This window comes from Filicampus tigris, chromosome 2 (genome assembly GCF_054856515.1).
Source record: "Filicampus tigris isolate MCC_2025a chromosome 2, RoL_Ftig_1.0, whole genome shotgun sequence".
NCBI lineage: Eukaryota > Metazoa > Chordata > Actinopteri > Syngnathiformes > Syngnathidae > Filicampus > Filicampus tigris.
Genome location: NC_141218.1, coordinates 10,495,150 through 10,519,853, shown reverse-complemented (window position 1 = coordinate 10,519,853; position 24,704 = coordinate 10,495,150). Strand labels below are relative to the sequence as shown.

Below are 24,704 nucleotides of genomic sequence, written 5' to 3'. Positions count from 1 at the left end.
AAAACAAAAAACAAACAAAAAAAAAAACCCAGAAGTGATCGTTTGGCACTAGGAGCATTTCTGAATACTAAGACAAGAACACGACAAGAACACAGAGGACGCCACAGGTTTGCAGCAAATAACATTAATGCTAAACACCCATTTTACATGGAAAATAAATATTGGAGGTTTATCAGAATTTGAAAAAAATGATTTTTTGGGGATTTACAAATAAACAATTCCAATGTATTTCAATGCCAATCAGTTTTATCCAGATTTTTGCTATTTGCGAGCCAACCCGGTCCCTATCAGACATCGCTTGGTTGCACTTGCACTTGGTCTTATAATGCCGTAAACTACAACGAGGGTACGCTTAATAATTTTTGGCAGATTTGTAATGACAAACATTGCACCTGAATAATATTAAAATGTTGAGTGAGCAAATTCACAAAATGACTTCTGACACTTAATTCCGGCTTGCTGTTCAACAATTTTGTGCTGTCCTTGAATGGTCCTTTTTACCATTATTCATTTTACCATAAAACCCTTTTGCACTGGGAAAAAAATAAAATCACAGTATGTGGTGTTTTTTTGATTGTTTAAACCCTTTGTTGTTGAAGGCTGGTCCTTTTATACACGCATTGAGCATGAAATATATTAAGATACGGTGGTTCAATAAAAGCAGACATGCACGTACTGGTTAGAAAATATGTGGTCCAATGTGGCCCCCTCAGTAGTACTGATGAAAAAAAATGTTTCCCCCCGTCCCTGAACTAATCTTTAACTTCATGTGTTGCATGCAGAGATCTCAGATATGACGGTATTGTCTACCATCCAGTGTCGCATTGATATTAAGGCTATTATTTTAGTCCAAGTGCTGTTGCTCTACAAGAAGAAAGCCCCGCAAGCACAATTTAGGATTACAATCACATAAGTCTCCTCCGTTGGGGCCTTCATAACAATAGGCTGCAAAGCTTTGTTTGACCAAAGGGGGAGTAATTACACAATGTCGCCTGTTCCCTCCAGGCCCCTCCCGTCCTATGAGGCCCTAAAGCCAGCTATGCAACCCCTGCGAGGTTATGCTTTAATGTGATTGAATAATTCTACAGAGCACGATTGAAGGCTCAGTGCGAAATCACCGGAGCTCATATCACATTAGAGAGGCTGAAGTTCCGTGGGTAAAGCAAGCTAGTGTCGTGTTTTTATGTTGTAAAGGTCAGCAAGAAGCTCGCCGAACCTCGCTGGGTAAGGAATAGGAAGCGGGAAAGTTCCTGGATCTCCAGGCGTGGCCTGCAATATGCAGCATCATCGTGCAGGGGCAAAGGGATTAAGGCGTAATCATCAACGCATGCACTGGCATTCAGAAGCAGATTAGAGATGGTGGCTTTGTGATAATGATGATGATGATGAGGATGATGGTTTGCATGAGATCGTCAGTAGTCCCAGTTGGCCCATTACATCACATTACTCGCAAACATGCAACAGAAGCCCGCCAGATCACACGTGTCCACGCATGCCCGGGAGCCTTTATGGTGGCATTTTGGTGATTACACCGAAGAGCCGCTGTTTCTCATCAAAACCCGCTTGCTGCCCTTTTCCGTTCATATTATTAGCACGTGACAGAGTTCTGCGTTGATAGTTTTTTTTTTTAAGCCCTTTTAATATTTCTGCCAGAGAATGTGTGGGGAAAAAATAACAGAAGTGAAAGAGTGTGAGAATAAAATACAGTACACATCTGTCGATATGTTCTGACAGGCTGTGATTAGACGTGCGAAGTCCAAAGATTTCTGCAGCGACTGGATTGATGAGCAAATGCTAATGGTTGCCGTCAGGCTTCAGAGCATGCAAGCATACTAACCTTAACAATAAAACGTGAATACACTCACGTGCGCAAGTGAAAGTGACTAGCTGAGAATTACAGTGGTCTAACTCAATTTTTGTCATTTTTAAATTAGGTGCCGAAACTAATAGAACAATACTGAACCAAGGTTTGGATTTTGGAGCTTTCAAATATTGTGCTTAGAGTTTTTCTTTATTCAGCAATGCAACACTGGGCCAAATCCAATTTGCAAATGGCAAAAACAAGAAATAGGCAAAGATTGATAGAAGACCCGGGAAGTAAGTAGTGCTTCATGGCAATGTTATTAAACATTTTTCATGAAATATTGACAGATTTGACAAACGTTTGATCTCAGAAGACTGTTGAATTCATTTTTTGAAATCCCAGTTTGTTTCTTGTGTCATTACATCTCCTGAAAATAAAAATCATTATATTCTGGTTGGCAAAAATGATGAAATGAGGAAAAACACAATTTCTAGGGGTAAAGAAGGATCCAGAAAAAGTAATTATGACACAAATCATCAAAATATATAATCCCCTGATTTTATTGCAGCCTTAACACGTAAAGTCAAACTACTGCAAAATAACAAAAAGATGTAGTTACCCCACTCTAATTCTAAGAGGATCAAATAAAGTGGCATCTGGGATTTGAAATTTGCAGGAATCTGTTGATCTGCATATTTTTTTTGACCGGCTCCTCTAGTTAATGTCATTATTTTCTGGAGAAAAAAAAATAGCATGGTGTTTATAAGGAGCGAGAATTATTGGTAGATTTTTGCTAATCGCTGCCGGGCTCAGTCCTTACTCCCATACGAACAGTAGAATTTATCTGTTCTGACTTCCTTTATAGATTTGTTTATTTCGTATAGTTTCTTATCATTATCATTACATTTCTTTCAGGGAATACAATTAGTATATTACAGCAATTTCAATTGGTTAGCATGTCTTCCTCACGATTTTACTATCTCTCCCTCTGGATTTTCTCTGAATATTATCCTCCAAAATGTTAAAGCTGTAAATACAAACAACCAAACACGCATCAGCGCTTTGTCTTTGTGTGTAGCCAGACAAACAAAAGTCGCAGTAAATTCTGCTGGAACTTGTCGTCGGGAGTTAAGGGCACAAATGAGTAACTCGCACCGGGGCTCAAACACCTGCGGAAAGAAATGAAGAGCAACTTGCCTTACTGAACTGAGCTGCATGCTACAGGCAGCCGGCTCGCAGTCTTGACACTTGAAGAATGGGTCTTTCATTAACAGTTTGCAGTATTTATATCTAACCTCTCCATTGTCTTGGCACATGCATTTAAAATGACCTTGATCACAGCGGGCTCCTAATGATGCAGTGAAAAAGGAATGAATATTTAACAAGACTACTCAACGTGAGCTTCATTGAGGATTTTCGTTCTTGGAATAGAACAGGAGTGCTGCTGTCTGTCTTATTTGGAAAAATACGTCTTTTGCCCCAAAGAAGAGATGATATTACAAAATATAACATATTGTTGCTCTTCCTAACCTAAATCTAAAACTCAAGGCTAACGCTAGCCTTGTTACTTTATGAAGATTGAATTTATTATTGCGTTAGCTTAAGTGATATTGTTGGGCAGTATCAGAATTTGGACATTCCTATTTTATAATTTTGGTCTATTTGACATCCAGGCTCTGAGTAAAGAAATGACGAATCAAAACGTACTCACCATTTAACGAATGGATACTTTTGCAAGTAAATACTTGGAGGACTACATTTTAACATTTATTTGGATCACATCAATCTAAAGAAATGGCACTCTTACATAAGTAATGCTAACCCTCTAACCCAAATCCTGACCTTAAAAATGAACCCCATAGATCCTCTCCAGAACAATGAGCTATTTCTGTGTCACTCAAAACACTTTTTGGTTCTGAAAGGATTTTTTTTCTCTCATCTTAACCCTAAAAAGATAATGTGCTTAACATAAAAAAAAGTATATCCTAAAATATTTATTTTAAAAATTCAAATAAAAATGAGTACACGCCCAAAGTCATGCTTACGTAGAAAGATGACTGTTAGTTTAAAGTCAAGCAACAGCTAAAGGGTGAAATATGAAACACAGGTGCACATCAACAGGCGTTCTCGTAAATTGTCTTGACGGGATCATAAATCACTTGTTTTCTTTACTTGTTTCCGACGAAGCTGTCAGAGCATGGAAGGGAAAACAGATTCCCCCACAGATCACTTGAGTCGACAACGAATTGGCAAAAGCAAGCGTGGAACACCCTGGACACGATCCAGACAATTAAGCACCATTAGCAAGCAAGTAAACAAACAATCAGTGTCAAGGCCAGCGCGTTAAAATACACAATGAAGAAAAGAGGAGATGGGCCAAGAGGCAAACAACGATGGACTTAAAAGTTGTCCTTGCTAATGCTACACAACTGAATGTGGACAAATTCCTCTCTTGGCTTTTAATTTTCCAAGGAAATCATCATTTGCTGGCATGTCTGCATGATGAAGTTTTTAAAACAGTCAACACAATAAAACAATGCAGAGTCTCAAAAAATGTTCTTTTAGGACCAGTTTTGAAAATGGACAGATCGGAAGCTTGCCTAACATTTAATGTGAGGTCATTCCAAAGCTCGAGCCCCTCTGAGGTCCGCTTAACCCTCTGTACCTCTAGTAGCACCTGGTCCGCTAATGTGAGGCACCGGGCAGGTGCGTAGAGGTGGAGGAGCTCAGACAGTTAAGGTGGGGCGAGATCATTTCAAAATGTAAAGACAAATAAAAGAATGTTAAAATAAACTCTGAAATGTACAGTGAGGCCAGAATTGGAGTTTTGTGCTCCCTCCTACGGGCTCCAGTTAGGAGGTGAGCAACAGCATTTTGGACCAACTGGAGACGCTTGAGGGAGGGATCCAAAATAAAGTGCATTACAGTAATCCAGCCCAGATGTAACAAAGGCATGGATTACATGGAACCTATTGACCTTGCCAAAATAAATACAAATACATTTTGGTATGAGAAAAAGAACGATTCAATTCTTCAAAAAAAAAAGACCATTATTTTTTTTGCATTATATTAGGTCCGCATGTTCTTCTTTTTTTTTTTTCATTTATGCCAATATACGCACTAAAATGACAGCATTTTTATTTGGAATTTGAGAGTTGTGTTGTCAGTAGTTTATACAATTAATAAACTAAATTCATATTACTCAAACATTCTGAACAGTACCTGTAAAGACATAGCAAGAAATTAACACACACACAAATCATTTGTGATTTAAAATCCAAATTCAAATTCAACTTTCAAGTTTGTGTCTTGAATATGTGTATATGTGTCTAAACATGGACTTTGTGTCTGTGACTAAAGCTGATTGATACATGACATGATATGTGTCAGTTTCTTCATTTTTATTGGCAATTTTTTTTTTTTTTTGCTAGATTGTTTGGCATAGCCATCCTGAGCTCTTAATGTCTACGGGGCGCTGTGAGAAACTTCAGCATGTTGAAAAAGGCCCTATTAAGCTTTTAGAGGGTCCCCTAAAAGGTCAGAGAAGCACTGCCAGACTACAGATGTGACATTGACACTCTCCTGCCAGCCTGGCCTGGCCTGGCCTCTCTAGACACCAAATCACATTAACACACGCATTATTTATTCATCAATACCTAGTCTTTGCCAATGAAGTATCGAAAGACAAAGTTCAAAGGCAAAATGAAGCAAGTTATTATCAGCACGTCCCGATTCGTCTCTATCTTGTTGATGCGGTTACGGCGCAGGACCGGATGAGACAGTATTGCAACGGGAAGCGGTTATGAGGAGCGATGGCGGCTCCATCAAAGGTAATTGCGCTGCGCCAGCTTTGCGGTGAATCGCCGCCATGTGTTTTGCAGCGGCCATGGGAAACGAATAGAGATGGGCCTCACTTGTGGTGTACGACTGCTTACATTCTCGCGGCCTAGTGAGCAGCAGATGAGCTATTTTCTCTGTCCGGATGAGACTAATTGCTGTGGATTGTGAACTGAATGCTGAGCAGTGCAGGTGCTTAACTGCTTTCTGTCTTCAGGGAAACTAAGATGCATCTTTTCTTTCGACGGAGGAAATGCTAGGAAAAGTTTGGTACTCACTTGAGTCACTTGATTCAATATAAGATTTCATATATATTTATTCAAGCAAAGAACAAGTTCAGAACAGAGTGATTCATTCTTTTCTCAGTTCATTTGAGCTCAGCCACGCGCATGTCGTCAATCTTCGCAAACGACCAATTAGCAGCCGGCGTCAGATAGAGGCGAGATTTTAAGAACATACTGCCATGCTATTGGCGTTCACGAAGGAATCAGTGAGCTAACTTCCGGTTCACGAACGAGTCAGTGAGTGAACGTCCTGCCATTTCGCGTTCGCCAACGATTCAGTGAGTGAATGTAGTGCATTTTCCATTCATCAACTATTCAGTGAGTGACCGTACTGTACTGCCATTCTTGTTCATAAATTATAGCTGCAACGTTTTTGAAAGAAATAATAACAACAATACAAATGCACAAATTACAATTACTGCAACATCAGGGTGAGCGCAATACTGTTTTTTGTTTTGCTTTTTATAACGTCTGTCCGTGCCCTGTTCGTGTGTGTGTGGGGGGCGGGGCAAACAATTCTGTGAACAAATCTTTTGAACGGTTCTTTCTGATGAACTGATTCTAACGATTCAGTTCACTTAAAAGAACTGTGATGCCCATCACTAGTGTTACAGAAATAACACTCTGATAATCAAGAATAGGTGAGTTTTTCAAAAGCTAAGGTGAGATTTTTACAGACACAAATATTGAATAGATGAATTTGTGAATGGTGAACTGGGAATCAGTCGGGCTTCACTGTAAGTGTTAACAACAAAACATCCAAGTGCATGAAATGTAACGGAGTTCCACAGGGATGCGTCTTCGACCAATGACGATTGAGTTTTTAGTGAGTGAGATTTGAGCTCTACATGCAGTCAAAATCGACAATGATAGTTGGAGATCCCCATTTAAAACATGACGGAAAAGAGTAGGCACGGCAGGCTTATTCCTTGCTGCAGTCAGTGTCGGACGGAAAAGCGACGGAAACGACTCTCGCCATATGCTTCTGTGGCTACACGTCAATGTGGATGTTTGTTTGTCTGTGTATCTCGAAATCGCAGAGCATGAGCGAATCAACACAAAGTCTCTCAGTTGCCTGCATTATGGATGCGCTATTTACACAGAACTGCTCCCTCAGGCGTGCTGTTTTGTTTTCAGCTGTGGAGGGACGGCACATAGTAAAAGAGTGACTCCCCAACTCTTGAAGTGGCGGCGACACAGATTCAACGAAAGAAAAAGATGCAGTGAGCTGATTGGCAGCAGGTAGCGCACGCGTGTGATGATGAAGGGTCAGGTTCACGCTCAGATTTGTGTCCTTGCGTTTCTCTGCGGCTCGGCTCCGATGCCACTGTGACTCATCGGTGGCGCCACAGGTCCAAACCTGATTCACTCATTTATGCTCCTTAATGGAAGCACAGAGTGGCGCAACCGCATTAATTATTTGATCCTATTGCCTCCAGCAGGGAAACTTTATTACACACACTCCAAAACAATACAGTCTTTTCTCTCTTGGGCTACCTACTCACCCAACTGGTTGAGGCAGATAGTCACTACATAAGAGGTTTGCAGGGGACTCGAGTCACATGACTTGACTCGAGTCGGACTGAAGTCCGCAATCGTAGGACTTAGGTATTCATGAGGCTCGACGTGACTGATTTAGAGTTATGTCTTAAGTCTTGCCTCTTGCGACTAAGCATGATTGTATAACTGTTTTTTGATTGTATTACTTATGACTTGCTTAACCCAAGTAATGACTTTGGCTCCACTTGCTTTAGTTTTGTCGCAGTAACTTGCTTGAAACTTGAAAGTTAAAACTTGCATATGAGACTGCTAACCAGAGGAGGTAATTAAAGATGATATTATCTAATCTTCAAAATTGGAAGACAAACATAGGCTATAATTGCAGTTCCGGCTCCAGAACGCTAGGTAGCAGTGTGTTTATAAGACAATTGATTCACTGTCTGGGATTTTTCCAACAATAGAAAAATGATAGTTTAAGTAGAGGTGCAATGATTAGTCGATTAATCGAGAACGCATCGATTTTCAAATTAATTATTTTTGATAATTGATGAATCGTTTAGATACCTTTTTATATGAAAAATTATCCAAATGCTCAGAATTTCAGCTTCTCAGAAGTAAATATTACCCGATTTCTGTAGTCCTCCTTGAAAATGAACTGATTATCTTTTATTTTATTTTGGAAAACTTTGATCAACATTAGCCGGGTTTACATGGACTTTCTGGGCATTCTGATTGAAATCATTCCGAATAAAGATCTCTGATCGCCTGTTTTATAAATGGCTCTATGTAAACCCGACTATTTTTTCCTATTTTCTGACACGTTATGAACCAAACCAGTAACTGAATCATAATTTATGTTTGTGTGTTTTCTAAACTGTCATTTTGAAATAATGTTATGTTTTTTGAAGTAGAGGAAGGAAATTAAAACATGTTTATTTTTATTCTATTCATCGATTAATCAACAAAATAATCAACAGATTAATCGATGATTAAAATAATTGTTAGCTGCAAGTCTTTGTTGGCAAAGAATCAGGAATGATGCTGAATGTATGCTGTACATCATCAACAACTGGACACTTGTGAAAATCTGCTGTGTCACAAAGTCATTTGAATGCTGCGTCGTATGCAAGTATTTGTGTTGCCTGCTCCGCACATGGTTAAACACAGCTTCCCTCCATAATGACGTCCTCACGAGCAGCTTACATAAGAGCTGTAGTCTCCGCTTCTCTCCTTAGTAAAGTCAATCATGTCCAAGTGAAGCTGCAACTAAACTGAATAATACATCACCACGACACTACAGTAGCAGCTCTTTACACATCAGGCGAGTGCATGTGTCCGAGTGCCGTCACGTCAGCCACGGACAGGTAAACTGGCTGGAGTGGGGGGGTTGGTGATAAATTAGCATTTTAACGCTGCTAAAAGCGTAAAAAAAAGATTTTGCATCACATAGACCCTTTGAACAAAAATATAGAATACCTCAAAAACTAGAGCCAATTTGGAACAAAGAATGTCATTTTCGGATTCAGTAACATCAAAATACGCTAACTGTTGAAACTTTCTTGGCACCAAAATGCGTAATGACGAGTTTTGCCAAAGTATTTATTAGTATACAGTGGAAATGAGAGAAAATATTTACTGCAATTCGCTTTACAGTGTGCACCCCTAACATTTGAAGTTAGGGGCCCACTGTTCTCTGTAAATAAATAAATAAATAGTCTGGAACCCTGAATACGATGAGGTGACTTATACATTTGGCTTTCACATTGATGATGTATTCAGTTGAAAATGGTGTTATAAATAATCCCCAAGTCACCCTGCAGGTTCTTTGCAAGGACGCATCAGCTAAACATTCAGAAACACACACATTTGAAAACAAACACACTAGAGAGGTACAACAGTTTCTCACTAAAAATGGAGCAGGAATGAAAGAGTCTGGAAGTTCAGTTCACACAGAATACGAACTAGAGAGAGGTTGGTGGTGGAGAGGGGGGGAGGGGGCAAGACGGATACGGGCGAGGTCGGGGGGAGCATCAGCAAATCAAAACAAGGAGGGGGTGCGAACAAACCTTCGGGCTCAGCGTTCTCTTTGTGGACGGCTTGCTTCAGCGGGCAGCAGAAGATTTCGTGACACTTAGCACGAAAGGGGGACCCTTTACTCCTTATATCCGCAGAGTGGATGGAGTCCTGCCGTAACATAATGTACTCCTGGGTACCTGGGGCAGCATCATCCTGGACTGCGGCGGTGCCATAACAGAATGAACTGGGGTTAGAAAACTCACCACACATATAGAAAGAAAAAACAAAACAACAACAACAGAAAACGCTTTGAAAACAAATCACAGGCAAAGAAAGAGTCAACAAAAGGTAGCTTTAAATAAAGACAATTTGGTATTAACCCTTTGCGTCCACTAGGGGCCCACTGAGGATTTTCGTCAGCTAGCGTTAGCAGGTGGCCGCGCTTTAATTATATTGGAGGATGGACTAGCATTATTTTCAAGGGACCAATCTAATTTTTAGTCAAATATTTCCACTCGCTTGAAGCACCACTTCTGATTTGCTGCATGGACCCACCACCTGTTGATTTCCACGAGGTCGCCGTGTTGTTGAACACATGAACGTCAATTCAACGGCTTTGGGACATAACTGCCATTGACTCGTTGACTACAAAGATTTTTTTTTTTTTTTTTTTTTCCTGAATTTACTTTTTTTTTTTTTAAGTTTTATTTTGTCAAGTGGTTACATGAAATAAAATCATCTGGATCCAGGTACATCCAACTCCTCCTAGTTTCCATCTGGTTCGCTCTTTTTGAACTATTTTAGCTGCGTTCATGCCAATGTAATGGTACTTCCTAAGGGTGTGGATTTTTGTCAGCTTTGTTCATTTCCAACTTCATTTTTTAAATGTATCAATAATATATTGCTAACATCAAATTCTACTTTGGCCAATTGAAACCCATAAAAAATATATTTTTTGATAACTTTTATTTAGTGGATTGAATGGTACAATTTGGGTAAAATGTTTCATTCTAGAGACTCGAGTCCTCGAGAGCTGCTATCTAGCCTGTTTTAGATGTCTCCCTCTTCCAGCACACCCGATTCAAATGATCAGGATCGTTATCAGAGCTTGCTGATGAGCTGATCATTTGAATCAGGTGTGTTGGAGGAGTGAGACATCTAAAACAGGCTGGATAGGGGCCAGATTACATTATTGATCCATTTTGAGACAAGGGAGCGATTGCGTGTAATAATTTAAGAAGTCTGATTTCCCTCTGCAGTAGTACTCGTGCATTGGCAATATAAGAAAAAAAGTCCTACTGAGAATACATAAAACATTTCATTTTCAGAGATGGTGAGCAACCAAAGTGGAATTTGAAGGGTTACAAATATAAAAGTAATGGATATTTTAATACCAGTGATAAACAGTTAGGTTAGTTGAAAAACTCTAGGCAAAAAAGAAGCAAAAACATCATCACAAAATGTCTGGACGTGGCCAAAAATGGCCTTGTAACAAGCTGAAAGGGTCAATCAAGGTCTGATGGTTCAAAAAAAGGCACACATCTGAAGTTAACCACACATAGGACAAAAACAACAGAATAGCCGACTGTTGAATCTTCATATTTTGGCAGGCACTGAAAACGGAGCTGCAGCAACAGTTGCAAAAAGCTGCAAGGCAAGCGTGCAGTCTGCAAGGTCAAGTCATTAGTAAGTTGCTAGTATCCTCATTTTTACTTCCACGCACATCCCATTGGCAAGCAGGCAAGCAAGTGTGAAGGCATGCACGGGACCCCCAGGTCACACCAGGCAAGGGGGGCACACACGACATCATGCTCACCCTGAGAGATGCTAAGCACTTATTGTATGTGCACACATGTGAACGTATGTGTCTAATCCTCTTGTGGGATCCTGTGAAAAGCCCTGCGTGAGGGTGTGTGTGTGTGTGTGTGTGTGTGTGTGTGTGTGTGTGTGTGTGTGTGTGCGTGCGTGTTGCATCTGTCCTCTTGTGGGCACAGGCACAGCTTGGCACCAATCACTGACCCACTTTCTAGCTGTTGCTGGATTAGCAACTAACAAAATCAGGACAAATAAATGTGGTCTTGGCTTCCTCTAATGGACTTAAGTGCGCCTCTCCGAATGGAAACGACTACTGAGGAACCTGAGAATCACCACAACAAACAACTTCAGGAAGACGTACCGAAAGAGTGCCTTGAGACGCAAGTCACCTAATTTACAATTTTTTTCCTCCCCAATACGAGCCTTTTTTTGTTGTTTCTTTGAAGTGTCAACAAGAAGCATTTCAACAACTCTGAAGATGAAGCTTCCTGTCAAACTAAACATAAAACAAAGCAGATTGCATATTGCATACATACAACAACATAGATTTACCTTAGTAAAGTCCACTTAGCTTAATGCTAACAAACAATACAAAACAGTACAGGCGGGCTAATGAATAGCATCAGTTTTGCAGAGTAATAAGCCCCTTAAGCAACGGAAATTTCAATACAAATGCTGGAGAAAAATATGTAGACACATATATTCTGGTAATATATTATATAAATATATTCTTTATCTTCTACGAAGAAAGGCCAATATTAGTGAAGGGATGGATTCATTTAATTTCCATTCATTTGAATGGGGAAAGCTGGTTTCAGACACAATTGTTCTGAGTTATGAGCATGGGCATGGAACAAATAAAACACTTTATGTCAAGGCATCCCTCTACATTATAATAAAATGAGTGGCCAATTGATTAGGCACATACAGTACAATAAGAACTACCGTATCACAATTCTGCATTTCATGCACTTACAACGTGCATGAAAAATGTTGTACTAAATGTTGTGCGACATAACTAAGACGTGTTTCTAATATGTTGCCCCTCTGGGAGCTAAGTAACGACAACAGAATATTATGAACAGCTCGCACTGTGATGAATTGCACTATTCAACTCCAACCATAATAATAATCATATTTCTTAATGAATACCTCTTTGAGCATTACTTTATTATGTGTTGTTGTTGTTAGTTTTACACGTCTCTTGCTTTGGATTTGATACAGGTGTATTTAATACAAATGCATGGAAAGACTAATAGAGCTTTCTTTACTTTTTTTTTTAAACTATGTCTTTGTATGAATAAATGTGTATTTGTAAAATGTATACACTTAATTATTGTGAAACCAGATGTTTCCATTAGTAACAGCATGTGGAGAATCCCTGCTACCGATTCAGAATAAAATCCCAGCAACTTTACATTTGATATCTGAACTTACTTACTTTTGGTCATAATTTCAAGCAAACTAAAAAAAAATAATTGAGTTTAAATCATCATATGACAAGCATGAAAAAAGAAAGGAACGCCCAATTAAGAGCAACTCAGGCACAAAATCGACTTGCGTTTGAGTCATTAATAATGGTATCAAAAAATGACTGACAGCTCATTTTAGAAAGAAAAGAAGAAAGAAGCCCCCCATAAAATCTCAAGTCCTCACCAACGTGACACGTCCCCTATCCAGGAGCCCAGTTGATGCTCAACATCAGCATCTTTTATGGGTACACTGCATAAAACAGCCACTAACAAAGGCAGATAATCAGAGATGTAACATTTCATCTCTTAATCCATTGTGTGCCACAGGACAATAAATTATCTCCATCCCCCGTTCCTCATACAGGCTTCTTAACAACCTAAAGTGACAATTCTGCTCTAGCAGAAGGTCAAGAGAAAGCCCACAGACAAGCCCCCGTGCAAAAAAAAAATCCACTACTAGTGAAACTTTAATTGAGCTGAGGAATGACTGAGAGGACGCCATCGTTTCCCTCCATGAATTTGACCCCATTCAGTTGCAATTGAGGCCCGGGGAGGGGGGGTTCAGGGCCGTGGCCATCCATCGTGGTGAACTAACCCTCACACGTCTTACAAATTGATTGAAAAAAAATCAAATGCAATCTTCTCAGAAACAAGAAACGCGCTGCCGTGACGTCTATAAAGAGCTCAGCAGACATTCAGAATAAAACTCCCTGGTGGAGGGTTGATTTAATCTCATTAACTTGAATTGTAATAGACAATGGAAGTAAATTTGAAAGGTTTCTCTTTTTTTTTTCAAGCGGACAAAAATCCACAGCTTGAATGGCAAATATGCATCTTGTCACGTGGAACTATAGAACAGGAAATGGGCAATACACAAGTCTGTCCTGGCTGCTCGATACAATATGGCTACGATGACAACAATGATAAATTAAGAAGACTGAAATGTTCGTGCAGTTAGGTTAATAAAAAAATGTTTTATGGCGGTGAACAAATTGGAGGTCAGCCAACATCTTCTGCCTCGGCTGTATTTCATTGCAACCAAGCATTTCTGTCTCTTGTATCTACCCATTCATTTTCCTCCAGTTAGCCCGTTCAGGCTGGTGGGTGAGTTGGAACCTCTGCCAGCTAATTTTTGCGCCAGAGGCAGGGCAATCCCTGAATTTGTCACCAACAAGTTGAAGGGCACAGGCAACCATTCACACTTACGGAAAATTGAATGTTTCATCCCAACTATACCAACTAGTGTGCCGTGAGAGATCTTCAAGTGAGCTGTGGGATGTTGTCCAATTTGACTCAATTGTTCTGAAAGTCCTAATTTTGTTGGCTACAAAATAAAGTATATTTGTTCATCTATCTATGCCAGTGAAATATAGTGACAGCAGAAGAACTAAATGCTTTTCCACTGGGTTGAGACTGAAAGAGCAAAATCACAGATACAAGCGTCCGACGTCCTCTGCAGGGTGGTCGAGTTGATCTTGGAGGGGATATCGAGAAGAGCCAAAAGAGGCGGCTCGGGCATCTGGTTTAGGGTGCCTCCTGGACACCTCCAACACACTGGGAGAAAACCCAGGACTTGTGGAGAGTTTCTCAGCTGGCCTGGGAACATCTCAGGATCCCCCCCAGAAGAGCTGGACGAAGTGGCTGGGGAAAGGGAAGTCTCAAAATACCTGCTTAGGTTGATTCCCCCGCAACACAACCTCAGAACAAGTGGCTGACATCCGCTGCAGGGTTTACGAGTTCTCCCTAAGAGGTACGGTAAGAAGCTGGGTCATCTCGGAGGGGGTCTCGAAAAGAGCCAGAGGAGGTATCTTGGGTACCTGGTTTAGGATGCCTCATGAATACCTCCACAGGGAGGTATTCTGAGCACAACCCACCAGGAGAAGGGCCTGGGGAAGACCAAAGGACACGTGTAGACTTTTTCAGATCACAGGATCCTCCCAGAAGAGCTGGATGAAGTGGTTGGGGAAAGGGAATTCTGGCTTCCCTGCTTAGGTTGACCCGACCCCAGAACAAGCAAACTGCAGACACGAAGGCCTGGGCTGAGATTTAAACCCACAAATTAGCCACGTCCTCGACCCTGCCTCCCATCTCTCTTATTGTATTCCCAAATGGCAAACGTCTAATTCAAATAAATTCCAGCGTGTCTGCATGGGCGCATGATGGAGTGGACTCAGGGGACGAACAAGGAACGGAGGATGGCGGCCATCTTTTACAGCCCGTCTCCTTCATCTTTGCCACAGCCTTGATGAAGAGCACATATTGCGATTGATAGATGACGTGGGAGGGCCCGCCATCTCGCTCGCGATCAGATCAAGCAGTCTGGAGTGAGCCGTCACCGGGGTTCATTATGCTCCATGATCTACAGGCGCCCGTGTTGCTCCTCTGGACCTTCAGCAGACTGCAATACACGTCCTTGCACCTCTGACAGATATAAAATCGCTCTGTAAGGGTGAGCTGATTCCAAATGGAAGAAGCAGGGTTGAGTTGTATCTCGCTTGGGTTACCGGTTCATTTATTTAAACCTCCCCCTTTGACAGACAAGGCCTCTTCCGCTTTTATTTATGGCCGTAGTAGCTTGGACGTGATGGGTGCAGGCAATGTTTACTACATGGAGAATAAAGCAAGTGATATGCAATAACCGTCCTGCGCCTCCTTGTCCAAGCATGCTTGATTGTGAGTAGACAAGGCGTTATGTTACAGGCCATTGCGAGTTGAAACCTCCCGCTCACAATACCTGCCTTATCTTCAAGTGGAGTTCAAGGACGTGTCTTATCAAGCGGAGCCCCGCCAGCTCCACGGGAATGCGTTTCAATCCATGACGCGCAATCTGCTCCATTTACTCAAGTCATGGCTTCTAAGCGGCGCGAACGCATCCGTCAAACGCTTGACAAATAGCGGGCAGGATTTTTCGCGGAATCACAAAGACGGCGCTCTGCGAGTGGCTTGCGTGGTTTACCCGAGAAGGAGAATCGAGTAAGCTGTCTTGGGGGATGATTGTGGTCAAAGTGTGGCTCGTCGCGAGAAAGTTTGACGTTCTGGTTGTGCGTTACCTTGCCGACAAGAAAACAGTTCATGTGTCTCTTTGAAATGTGTACTGAGTTTGCGTCTTAATCTTTTTTTTTTTTTTTTTTTTTTTTCCCCACACTCAGTCATTATTCTTTTGGTCATTCAAAAGAAGCTTTGACACGAGTCTACATGAAAATCTGACTTTGTCTACAACAATTTTGAAGACTTTGTCGCATCAGTATTTGTTTGTGTCGTGCCACAACATCTCTTAAAAATGTTGAAATATAAATAATGGAAAAATAGCTTATAGCTCAATTGTCACAGACGGCCAACGCCATTTTTCATACTACGATCAATGGTTCATGTTGCTTTTTACTTAAGTTTGTTCCTGCTTGTATTATGAGTGTGCATATATGTGTGCATTTTATTTCATGAAAGCATGACTGTAGGTGATGTGATAAACAATTACTTCTCGACGATGTTTGCTACTATGGTGTGAAAGGAACGATTTTGACAGTGACAAGAGGTAGCCTTGAGCACCCCTGGCCACCCTATAGCTCCGCCCCTTCTTTTAATTACTCAAAATTTTAAAATGTTCATGCATTGTATTCTGCAACCATTTATATCATTTCATTGCATGACATATGAAACAAAGGAAGCCAACCAAAGTCTCCAACCGAAGAAATCAAGAATCCAATTATATTCTGATCACATTTTTTACACCCAAGTTTAGTCAAGTAACTTGGTTTTGAGTATCAGCCGATAGCGAGTCCCATCCGATACCTTGGCCAACCCTTCCAGACGCAGCTTTTAAAGACGCGAAATCAGCCGTCACAGTTAAGACTCCTGTTTGATCAATCACATTGTGTATGTTAAAGTCAGAAATTTGCATGATAAAATGAACTGTGCGGCAAATGACATTGAGAGCCATACAAATGTAAAGAAGTTCAAATAAAGCATTAAAAAAAAAAAAAAAAAAAAAAACTATAAACGATCCCTAGTGACTTACTTCGGTGAATGCAAGTCTGCCTATGTCACACAAATGGCTGGCCAATTACTGGACGGCGGCAAAGCGCCATTATGGGATGTCACAAGGCCGACCTCCGAGGAAACGGCAGCCACATTAATGATGGAAAATTTGAGCATGGATGGGCCGCCACGGTGTGAGTTCCATCATCACCGGTTTGGCAGGTTGATGTTGTGTATGAAACGTAGGTGTGTGTTGTTGTACATTGTGGAGGTGTGGACACAGCGATTAACATCAGTGGCTGCTGCTTGCCAAAACGAATGTACAGTATGTGATGAAACTGTCATGATGGACGTATAGGACGATCATATGAAAGAGTATTGATCCGGCATCAGAGAGAGGCCTTGGAGAGAGCTCAATTTGGCTGTCGTCTACACACACAAACACGCGCACACACGCACGCACCACTTGATGAGTCAGAGATGTATGCCATCAGTCTATGAACCTGGTGGGTGATGGAAGTGGTGTGGGATTGAAATGTAAAACATCACACAAAGGCTCGCTCGTATAAGACAAAAGTGTGTGTGTGTGACATGATTTAAAAAAAATAAATAACAGTGGATGCATTCAAAATTTTCCTTTGAAAAGGGATTTGACAAATGTGGTGCCAAACTTGATGCGTGTGGTATATTTAATGTCATTGTAAGCTACTGCAATGCACAGTTTGAACAAATGGAACGCCGCACTTAGATGTAGGAAAATAGAAAAGTTGTACTTGAATGATTCAATTAAAAACACTTGCATTTCAGTTAAATGCAAATTATACCCATTAAAAAAACAGTTCTTAAAGATTAAATGCAAATGTACTGTACTTAGGTTAAATGCAACTGGACTCTAATTGGAGATTAGTTTGTATCTCCCTTCGCTTTCTTGCCATCAATTGAGAAGATATTTTCTGTCATGCTAATGTGTATGACTGAATTACAGGTTTTAAATGTAATTTTTTTTCAGTGATTTTTTTCGCATGCTGCTAGACGAAGCCTACGTAATACCAGTGGCACCAAACTTTGAGAATCCAACGGAATTTTTTGCATCGTTTTAATTTAGGTTTTTTTTTTTTTTCTAAATAACATGCACAGCTCTAGGATTGTTTTCTCTCCCAGTGTGTAGAGTGTCACAAATCTACATCGAAGCCATAAAATATAGTCCCATTTGCTCCATTATCACTGCCTGCTTATCACGCAAATATTTAAGAGAGAGTCAGCCCCAAAAATTTCTTCACAAGAATATGTTCCGAGAAGGCCCACTCGTCGAAACACTGCGTTCTGATTAATATTACATTTGTGGAATATGAGTTAAGCAGTAAAATCAACCCATTTTTGTCCACCTCAGGGGACGGCCATTTTGCTACTTGCTGTCGACTGAAAATGACATCACAACTGCTCAGGGCTCAGGTAACGACCAATCACGGCTCAGCTTCAGAAAACAGGTGATCCGTGATTGGTCGTTACCTGAGCCCTGAGCAGTTGTGATGTCATTTTCAGCTGACCTCAAGTGACAAAATGGCTGTCCACTGACATGGCTAAAAACGGGTGGATTTTGCTGCTTAACTCATATTTCACAAAAGCAATATCAATCAGAGTGCCTTGTTTCAACTAGTGGGCCTGCATAGAGCATTATTGTAAAGATTTTTGCAGGTATGACTTCCCCTTTAAAGGACAACGGATGGCCTCCTGTTGGAGATGTTTATGAATTGCATTTGTCAAACGTTTAACAGGGAACATCTGAAAAAATTGTAAAAACAAAAGTTTCAGTGAAGCTTCATTTAATAACTTGTCCTGAAATGTATACTGCAGTTACAATGAGTTAGACCTCAAATTGCAAAAAAGTGGGAAAAAAACAACAGATGTCCGTGGGCAAGTTGCGTAACAGTGTGAGCATTAGATAGAGAGCAGCTGCATCATGAAGTCCGACATGCCTCACGGGTCACAACATTGGGTACACCTGCACAATCCCGTCGGCGCTGTATCAAGACCTCTCATAATTTGTGCACACAAAACACTTGTGAGCACCACATCATCAAATCAGCACTCATCCTTCACACATTCTGGAAAACTTCGGAATGAATTATTCCATTTAAAAAGGTTACATCCAAGTATCTTTTCTAAGATAGTCTTCGGAAGAGCAGTGTCTCCCTTCTGTCAAACAAATCACATCAAAGTCATTTAAAAATTGAGCCCGTTGATTAATTAATTCAAAAAATGAAAAAAAAAACAAATCTGAGTAAAGTAAAAAATATTGTATGTATTTAAAAAGTAATTCATAAAATAATTAGTAGATTCACTTTAATGAAATGAGCTATAAACAATGCAACTAAAAATAACAATGAATTTTAATTTTAGTATGAAAATGTATTATTTTTATTGGCCAAAATGGTCAATTTCATATTTTTTCACAAATCAAATTAGTCAGTCCCCACGTGGGTGTATTATTTAAAAAATAAGTTTTATTAAAAAATATGCCTCTTTTTCCTGAAGAATAATCATTTTGCAGATGTGAGGATTCTGCCCATCAGAGTCTGTATTTTACATCCACAATTTATTGTTATTTTTTTCCTCCATCTATGAATGACCCAGCCCATTGGTCCATCCTAAAAATCAAATGAGGCCTTTTAGCATGGCCACACCTGGTTGAAAGCATGAATACTCCACAAACTATTATTTCACGAGAGCCTTTCATATCATTTCAATTCAACCTAATTTTACAGCATTTTCCTTAAAAACAAAAGGCTCCAGGTTGATTTTCCTTTGAAAAACACGATAGGAGTGAGCCTGTACGTCACCTTCGCAATCCTAGCTGCCCCCCCACCTCCCGACATACAGAGATCTTAGAACAGGTGAGATGCATCGCTTCCAAATCACTTCCTTGACACCAATTACTACGTTCCCATTTGTCAGGAAGCCATCTTGTGGCATTACGAAATGGGCTGGACTGAAGTTCACCCAGGACACTAATGACAACAAGCACAACAGAAAATCGATGGATTGATTCTTGTACAAACAGATGCGACTCAAATGCATGACACCAATCACAGAGGTTCAAATTCAAGTCTGTCTCGGTTGGCAAAAAGCTGCTCGATACTATACATGTATATCCATCTTGTGATGTATCACCTCTAATTTGGCGATAGAACACAAGTTGAAAAGAGACAAACAAACAAACAAAACAAAAGCAGTGTCAAAGGTTCAATTCCGACCCACGAGTGTCAACTAGATGGCCCTCCGTGCTGGATTACGTAAAGCATTCAGGGAGAAGAGAGGAGAGGAGGATTTAGGAACAGCTATCTGAATCATCAAATATGTGGGATTAGCGTGCCGCGGTTCGCTTTTTGCCTGATGACATGCATTTGCACTGTGCATCCCTCTTTGGCGATGCTCAACTGAGAAAACACCTACAATGCGTTATTATTGCATTTTAAGGAGAAATCCTAAAAAGATCTGGGCTCAAATAAGTCATATCACTTGAAACGTGAATTTAAATTTATAACCCCCGCTTGGCCAATGACATGTAAGGGTTTATTTACTACCATCGCCATCGGGGAAATGTCCGTTTTTTGCCACTCGGAAGCTCGTGTGACGTCATGGCAAAAAGACCGACTGCTGTGATTTATAAAAGGAATTGGAAAAGCATTTTCACAATGACATAGTGGCCTGATATCCTGTTGACATGCCGCCGCTCCTCCATGTAAACATTTACAACCTCATCAGCCAAGCCATCACAGCTGTTAACACTCACGCACGCAACACACATCAATAGAACAAGCGGGCACAGCAGAAAGCAATAGAGGGGTGGAGCCAGCGCTAGTAGTCAGCGGCAGAGTTCCTTCTTATTTGCTGTCCCAAAAGGAGGCGATATAAGGGAAAAGGACGCTCATTTTCTACACAGTTCCTAAATGTGATGGTGTGTGCTTTGCACTCGAACTACAAAGAAAGCCAGTTCGCTTTCAATTTAAGATCCCAGTGTGTACATTGAGATTATCACAGATTTTACAGAGTTTTATCTGTAATTGTATCCGCAGTTCTTTTAATACAATACAAAGTGATGAAATGTTTGTAATTGAAATGTACACGAAAAATACTAAACGCTGCGTTAAGTACACCTGTATAAGCATAATACAGTCGAATAAGTTCGACTAGATGACATGGATCAAAAATCCTGTTTTAAAAATTAAAAAATGACCTCCTTAATCTCCAGTTCTGTCGATCCAGTCTTCCATTTCGAGATCCAGAGTCACACTCACACTTGCATTCTTCGCATTCTTGCATTCTTATTTGTCCATTTTCCATAATCACTCATTCATTCACTACGCTATCCGGTTAAAAAAAAATAAAAAATTGTCCTATTTTGTCGATGTCGAAATGTGACCTTTGTAGACTTGATAACAAATTCCATTTGAGAGTGCAGACTTTGAGACATGACACTGAACTCATTTTCACTCAAAATGGAGTGCTGGTATCAACCGATCAAATAACTAACCATGCATTTTCTTGACATTACAGAAGTTTGGTATCTCCTTTTACAAAAGGCTGCTAAGTAAGGGCCCCTAAGTGTCTTTCTGCAACAATATCAATTCAATTCTATCAAATTTTAATACGATAGAAATGACAACGAATTTTTAATAATTTTTAATAATAATTACTTTAATAATTAATTCATTTCCCCTTTTTGCCATTTGAGTCAAGATGGAAGCACCACCCTCACCACAAATGGTCCAATGCAACTGCATAAATCTTCATCACTTGTTTACTTTTTTATTGGAATTTATTTTCCACTATTGTCATTTCAGTCACAATTTAACCCTTCCACACATGGTAAAGTCCTACCATTCGACGCGATCCCATGTGAGCCACGGCGTGACCTCAATGTGGACCTCTTTTCCACGTAGTTTTCTGATATTGTATCTCAAGCGTATTGAACTCATTGGGATGCAGGTGGAATGATTCCGTTGCACGCTCTCTATACTTGATTGTCCGGCTGTATTTTCTTCTGTATGTCTGCCCGTGTGGTGCCGGGTTTGAATTAGTCCGGTTATGACTCCACGGAAGCCGTTACACAGTTGAAGAGTGCATGAATTTAGTCGTGGATGGCGGTAGCTGCAGTGGCGGTGGGGGTTTGAGCCAACAGGATTTAGCTCAACACTGCCGCATGAATTATGCAGTTGGGCCATCCAGACATGTTGCTGTGTATCTTTCATAAACGCTCGACAGTGCCGCTGCAAGTTGAGTGCAACGAGGAGGAGGCGCAAGGATGTAGAAGCGGCCAGTGTCACCTGACGAGAAAAAGAGACATCCAAGTGTGATGGTGAAAAAATTTCACCTGCATTGCATCGCTCTCATGCCGACGCTGCACTTGAAGGATTTTAACATGACACACAGTTTGCTGCCAAGATATTCATCGCACATGAGCCCATGTGCGGGAATTCAGGAGAGGAGAGCAGGACATTTTCATCACACTTAGATCACGTTTAGGTCGAATTTGACCACTTTTGACATTTCATGGCCATGAAAGTAGCATTAAAGTCAAGAAGCAGTCCAGAGAACTGTCTGTGTTTCCACCACATTTTCAAAGGTACCCCGCATAAAAATTCTGCCTTTATGGCTGGATGTGTTCATACAGGCATGTGCAAAGCGTGTATGTGTGCAGGTGTGTTTCCAATGGTGGGTTCAGCTCCAGGCTGGGTTTACTATCTGTTTTTTACAGGGAGCCTGATCAGAGAGATTACATAGGAACTGGTTAAGGCAGCTGCTTTACTCAGCGCGATCAAACCACCCACGCTCACCAGACGCCGATGCCTAACAGCACACACACACATTAACACACGTGAGAAGGAAATATACACTCCCCCAGGGAGCTCCGAGCACTTGCGCGAGCAATTGGGCGACTAACCCGGGCTGTTCATCGTAGCGATAGTTCCTCAGTATATACTGTAGACATTTGCTTTCACATGCAGCGCAAATAGCTCACAGACTGAGGCCGTAATCACAATCCACAAGGATCAATATTGGTAGCCAAAATTTCTAATACAGACATTCCCCGTAAAGCTACAACATGAAATACATTTCCCTTGCATGTTAGATTTTTTCAAAGTCTTTGCATTTTCTCTCCTGTGCTTAAGTTGAGATCGACGGTACATTAGAAAGTGGGGGAATCACGTGACTTCTCCCAGCCAATCAGTATAGTTATTTATTTATTTTTTTTAATATAAAAATGTGGTCGGATGTTGCGTTATAGAAAATATAGAAATTGAGTGTACTAGCAACAGAGGGATGTTAAATCCAAATCAACCAATTTGTTGTCAAAAGAAGGCCAACATGATGCCAGCTGCAAGTGACGTCCAAGAAAGCCTCAACTATGGAAACTTCAGCAGCATTATTCTCAAGATGACCAAGGCATAGAAACAGAAGTTGGGAATATTTCTGAAGGACATTTAGTGGAAGTAACAGTGTGTCAGTTACTGTATATTACATATATTATTTTCATAATATTTAGGGGGGGGAAGAAAAATTAGGAAGAAAAATATTGGAGTAAAGAAGTATAGATAAATCCCTCCCGTTGCCCCCCTTCAATCTGTAGGGTCCAGAAGCAAAAATAAAAGCACCGACAGTTACAAAACTGGTCATAAATTATTTAGCTAAGTTAAAAGTGTTCAAATTAAAATGAGTATCAAAGCAAATTTGAGCTATGGATCTACTTTCCTCGTTTGCACTCTTCAGTGGCTCATGAGGTTACTATATTAATCTGCTCATCTGGCACAAAATAGAGTAAATGATTTCAAATCCTGGCCCCAGCCAAAGATTAGCCGCTGAAACAGCATATGTGAGAAATGGCAAAATGAAGCTGCGGGAGACTGATGAATAACCATCGACACCTGCAGCCAAGACCTGTCCTCCGAGTACGTGCCGGTCTCACGTGAGGGACAGACGGATGTGAAAGAAGGGATCAGATGTCGGGCGATCCCTGTGTGAAAATTGTTTGTGTAACCGAATGCCCGCTTGTTATGCCGCCGGGCCGCTGCAGAGTCAGCGTAGGTCAGTGGGTCACAGTCTCGTACTTGGCTCGGGTTTCTGTTCTGATTGAATCAATGATCAACTTTAGTCTTTCCCAACATCGATTGAGACAAAGCTCGTATTCTACAGGAGGGAAATCTCACGGGGGGGTGGCGGGGCGGGGGATATTTAAGTGAAAATGATACATATATTGTCTAGTCTAGATTGCATTTCTGACTCAGATTCCGCAATGTTATTCACCCCATGCAATACTGGCATTTTGTTTTTCAACAACCAGGTCCAAATACACATGCAGCATCCACAAACAAACAATGCCATAAAAGACAATGAAATAAGAGCAATTCAATATAATAAACCCGCATCATATTAAAGATGAAATGGGATCCATTTAAAAAGAGTGTCGTTAGTGTTGAGCAGCCTAATGGCAGAAGGAAAACTGACTGAGTCTATTTGTCCTCATCCGGGGCATCACATAACGCCGGCCTGGGGGCATCAGGACATGTTCTTTTTGGTTGAAAGCCTTTATTGCTTTTTCAGCCACCTGTTTTCTCCTAATGAGAGCCCAAGTCTGTCTGCTTGACTCCAATTATCTTGGAGCACACTAACACCAACGACCCATCGAAGCAACAGGGTTAAAGTTTTTCACGAAAACAAAATTCCCAAAAAAAATCACATAAAACAGTATCACAGAGCTTTGGAGATAAATGTACCCTTCGTTGACCTCGCTTTATGGCCGACCTGTGTTCAAGCACTAATGAATGTTTTCGTCATTCTTTTTTTTAATGGGTTGGATAAACATAGCTAGGGCGGTAAACCGCAGTTTGTTTCGTGGATCATGGGAGAGAAAAATAGCAACACATTGAAAGTTTAGCCACCTCACACTTCAACAGAAGATGTATATGTATGGTAGAAACAGTACGTATGTGTTGCGGCAGG

The 24,704-nt window shown here is 40.7% G+C and overlaps 1 protein-coding gene across 2 annotated transcripts in view; it reads right to left on the bottom strand.

Moving 5' to 3' along the window:
- fgf13a (fibroblast growth factor 13a) overlaps positions 1–24,704 on the bottom strand; it is a 92,529-nt gene that overhangs the window by 37,660 nt on the left and 30,165 nt on the right. Inside the window, exon 3 of one of the 2 annotated variants that reach the window (XM_086021230.1) lies at positions 9,492–9,659. The exons of the other annotated variant lie outside the window; for it this stretch is intronic. Coding sequence (XP_085877356.1) covers positions 9,492–9,659 — 168 coding nt within the window. The remainder of the gene's footprint in view (positions 1–9,491; positions 9,660–24,704) is intronic. 2 annotated transcript variants of the gene reach the window in all.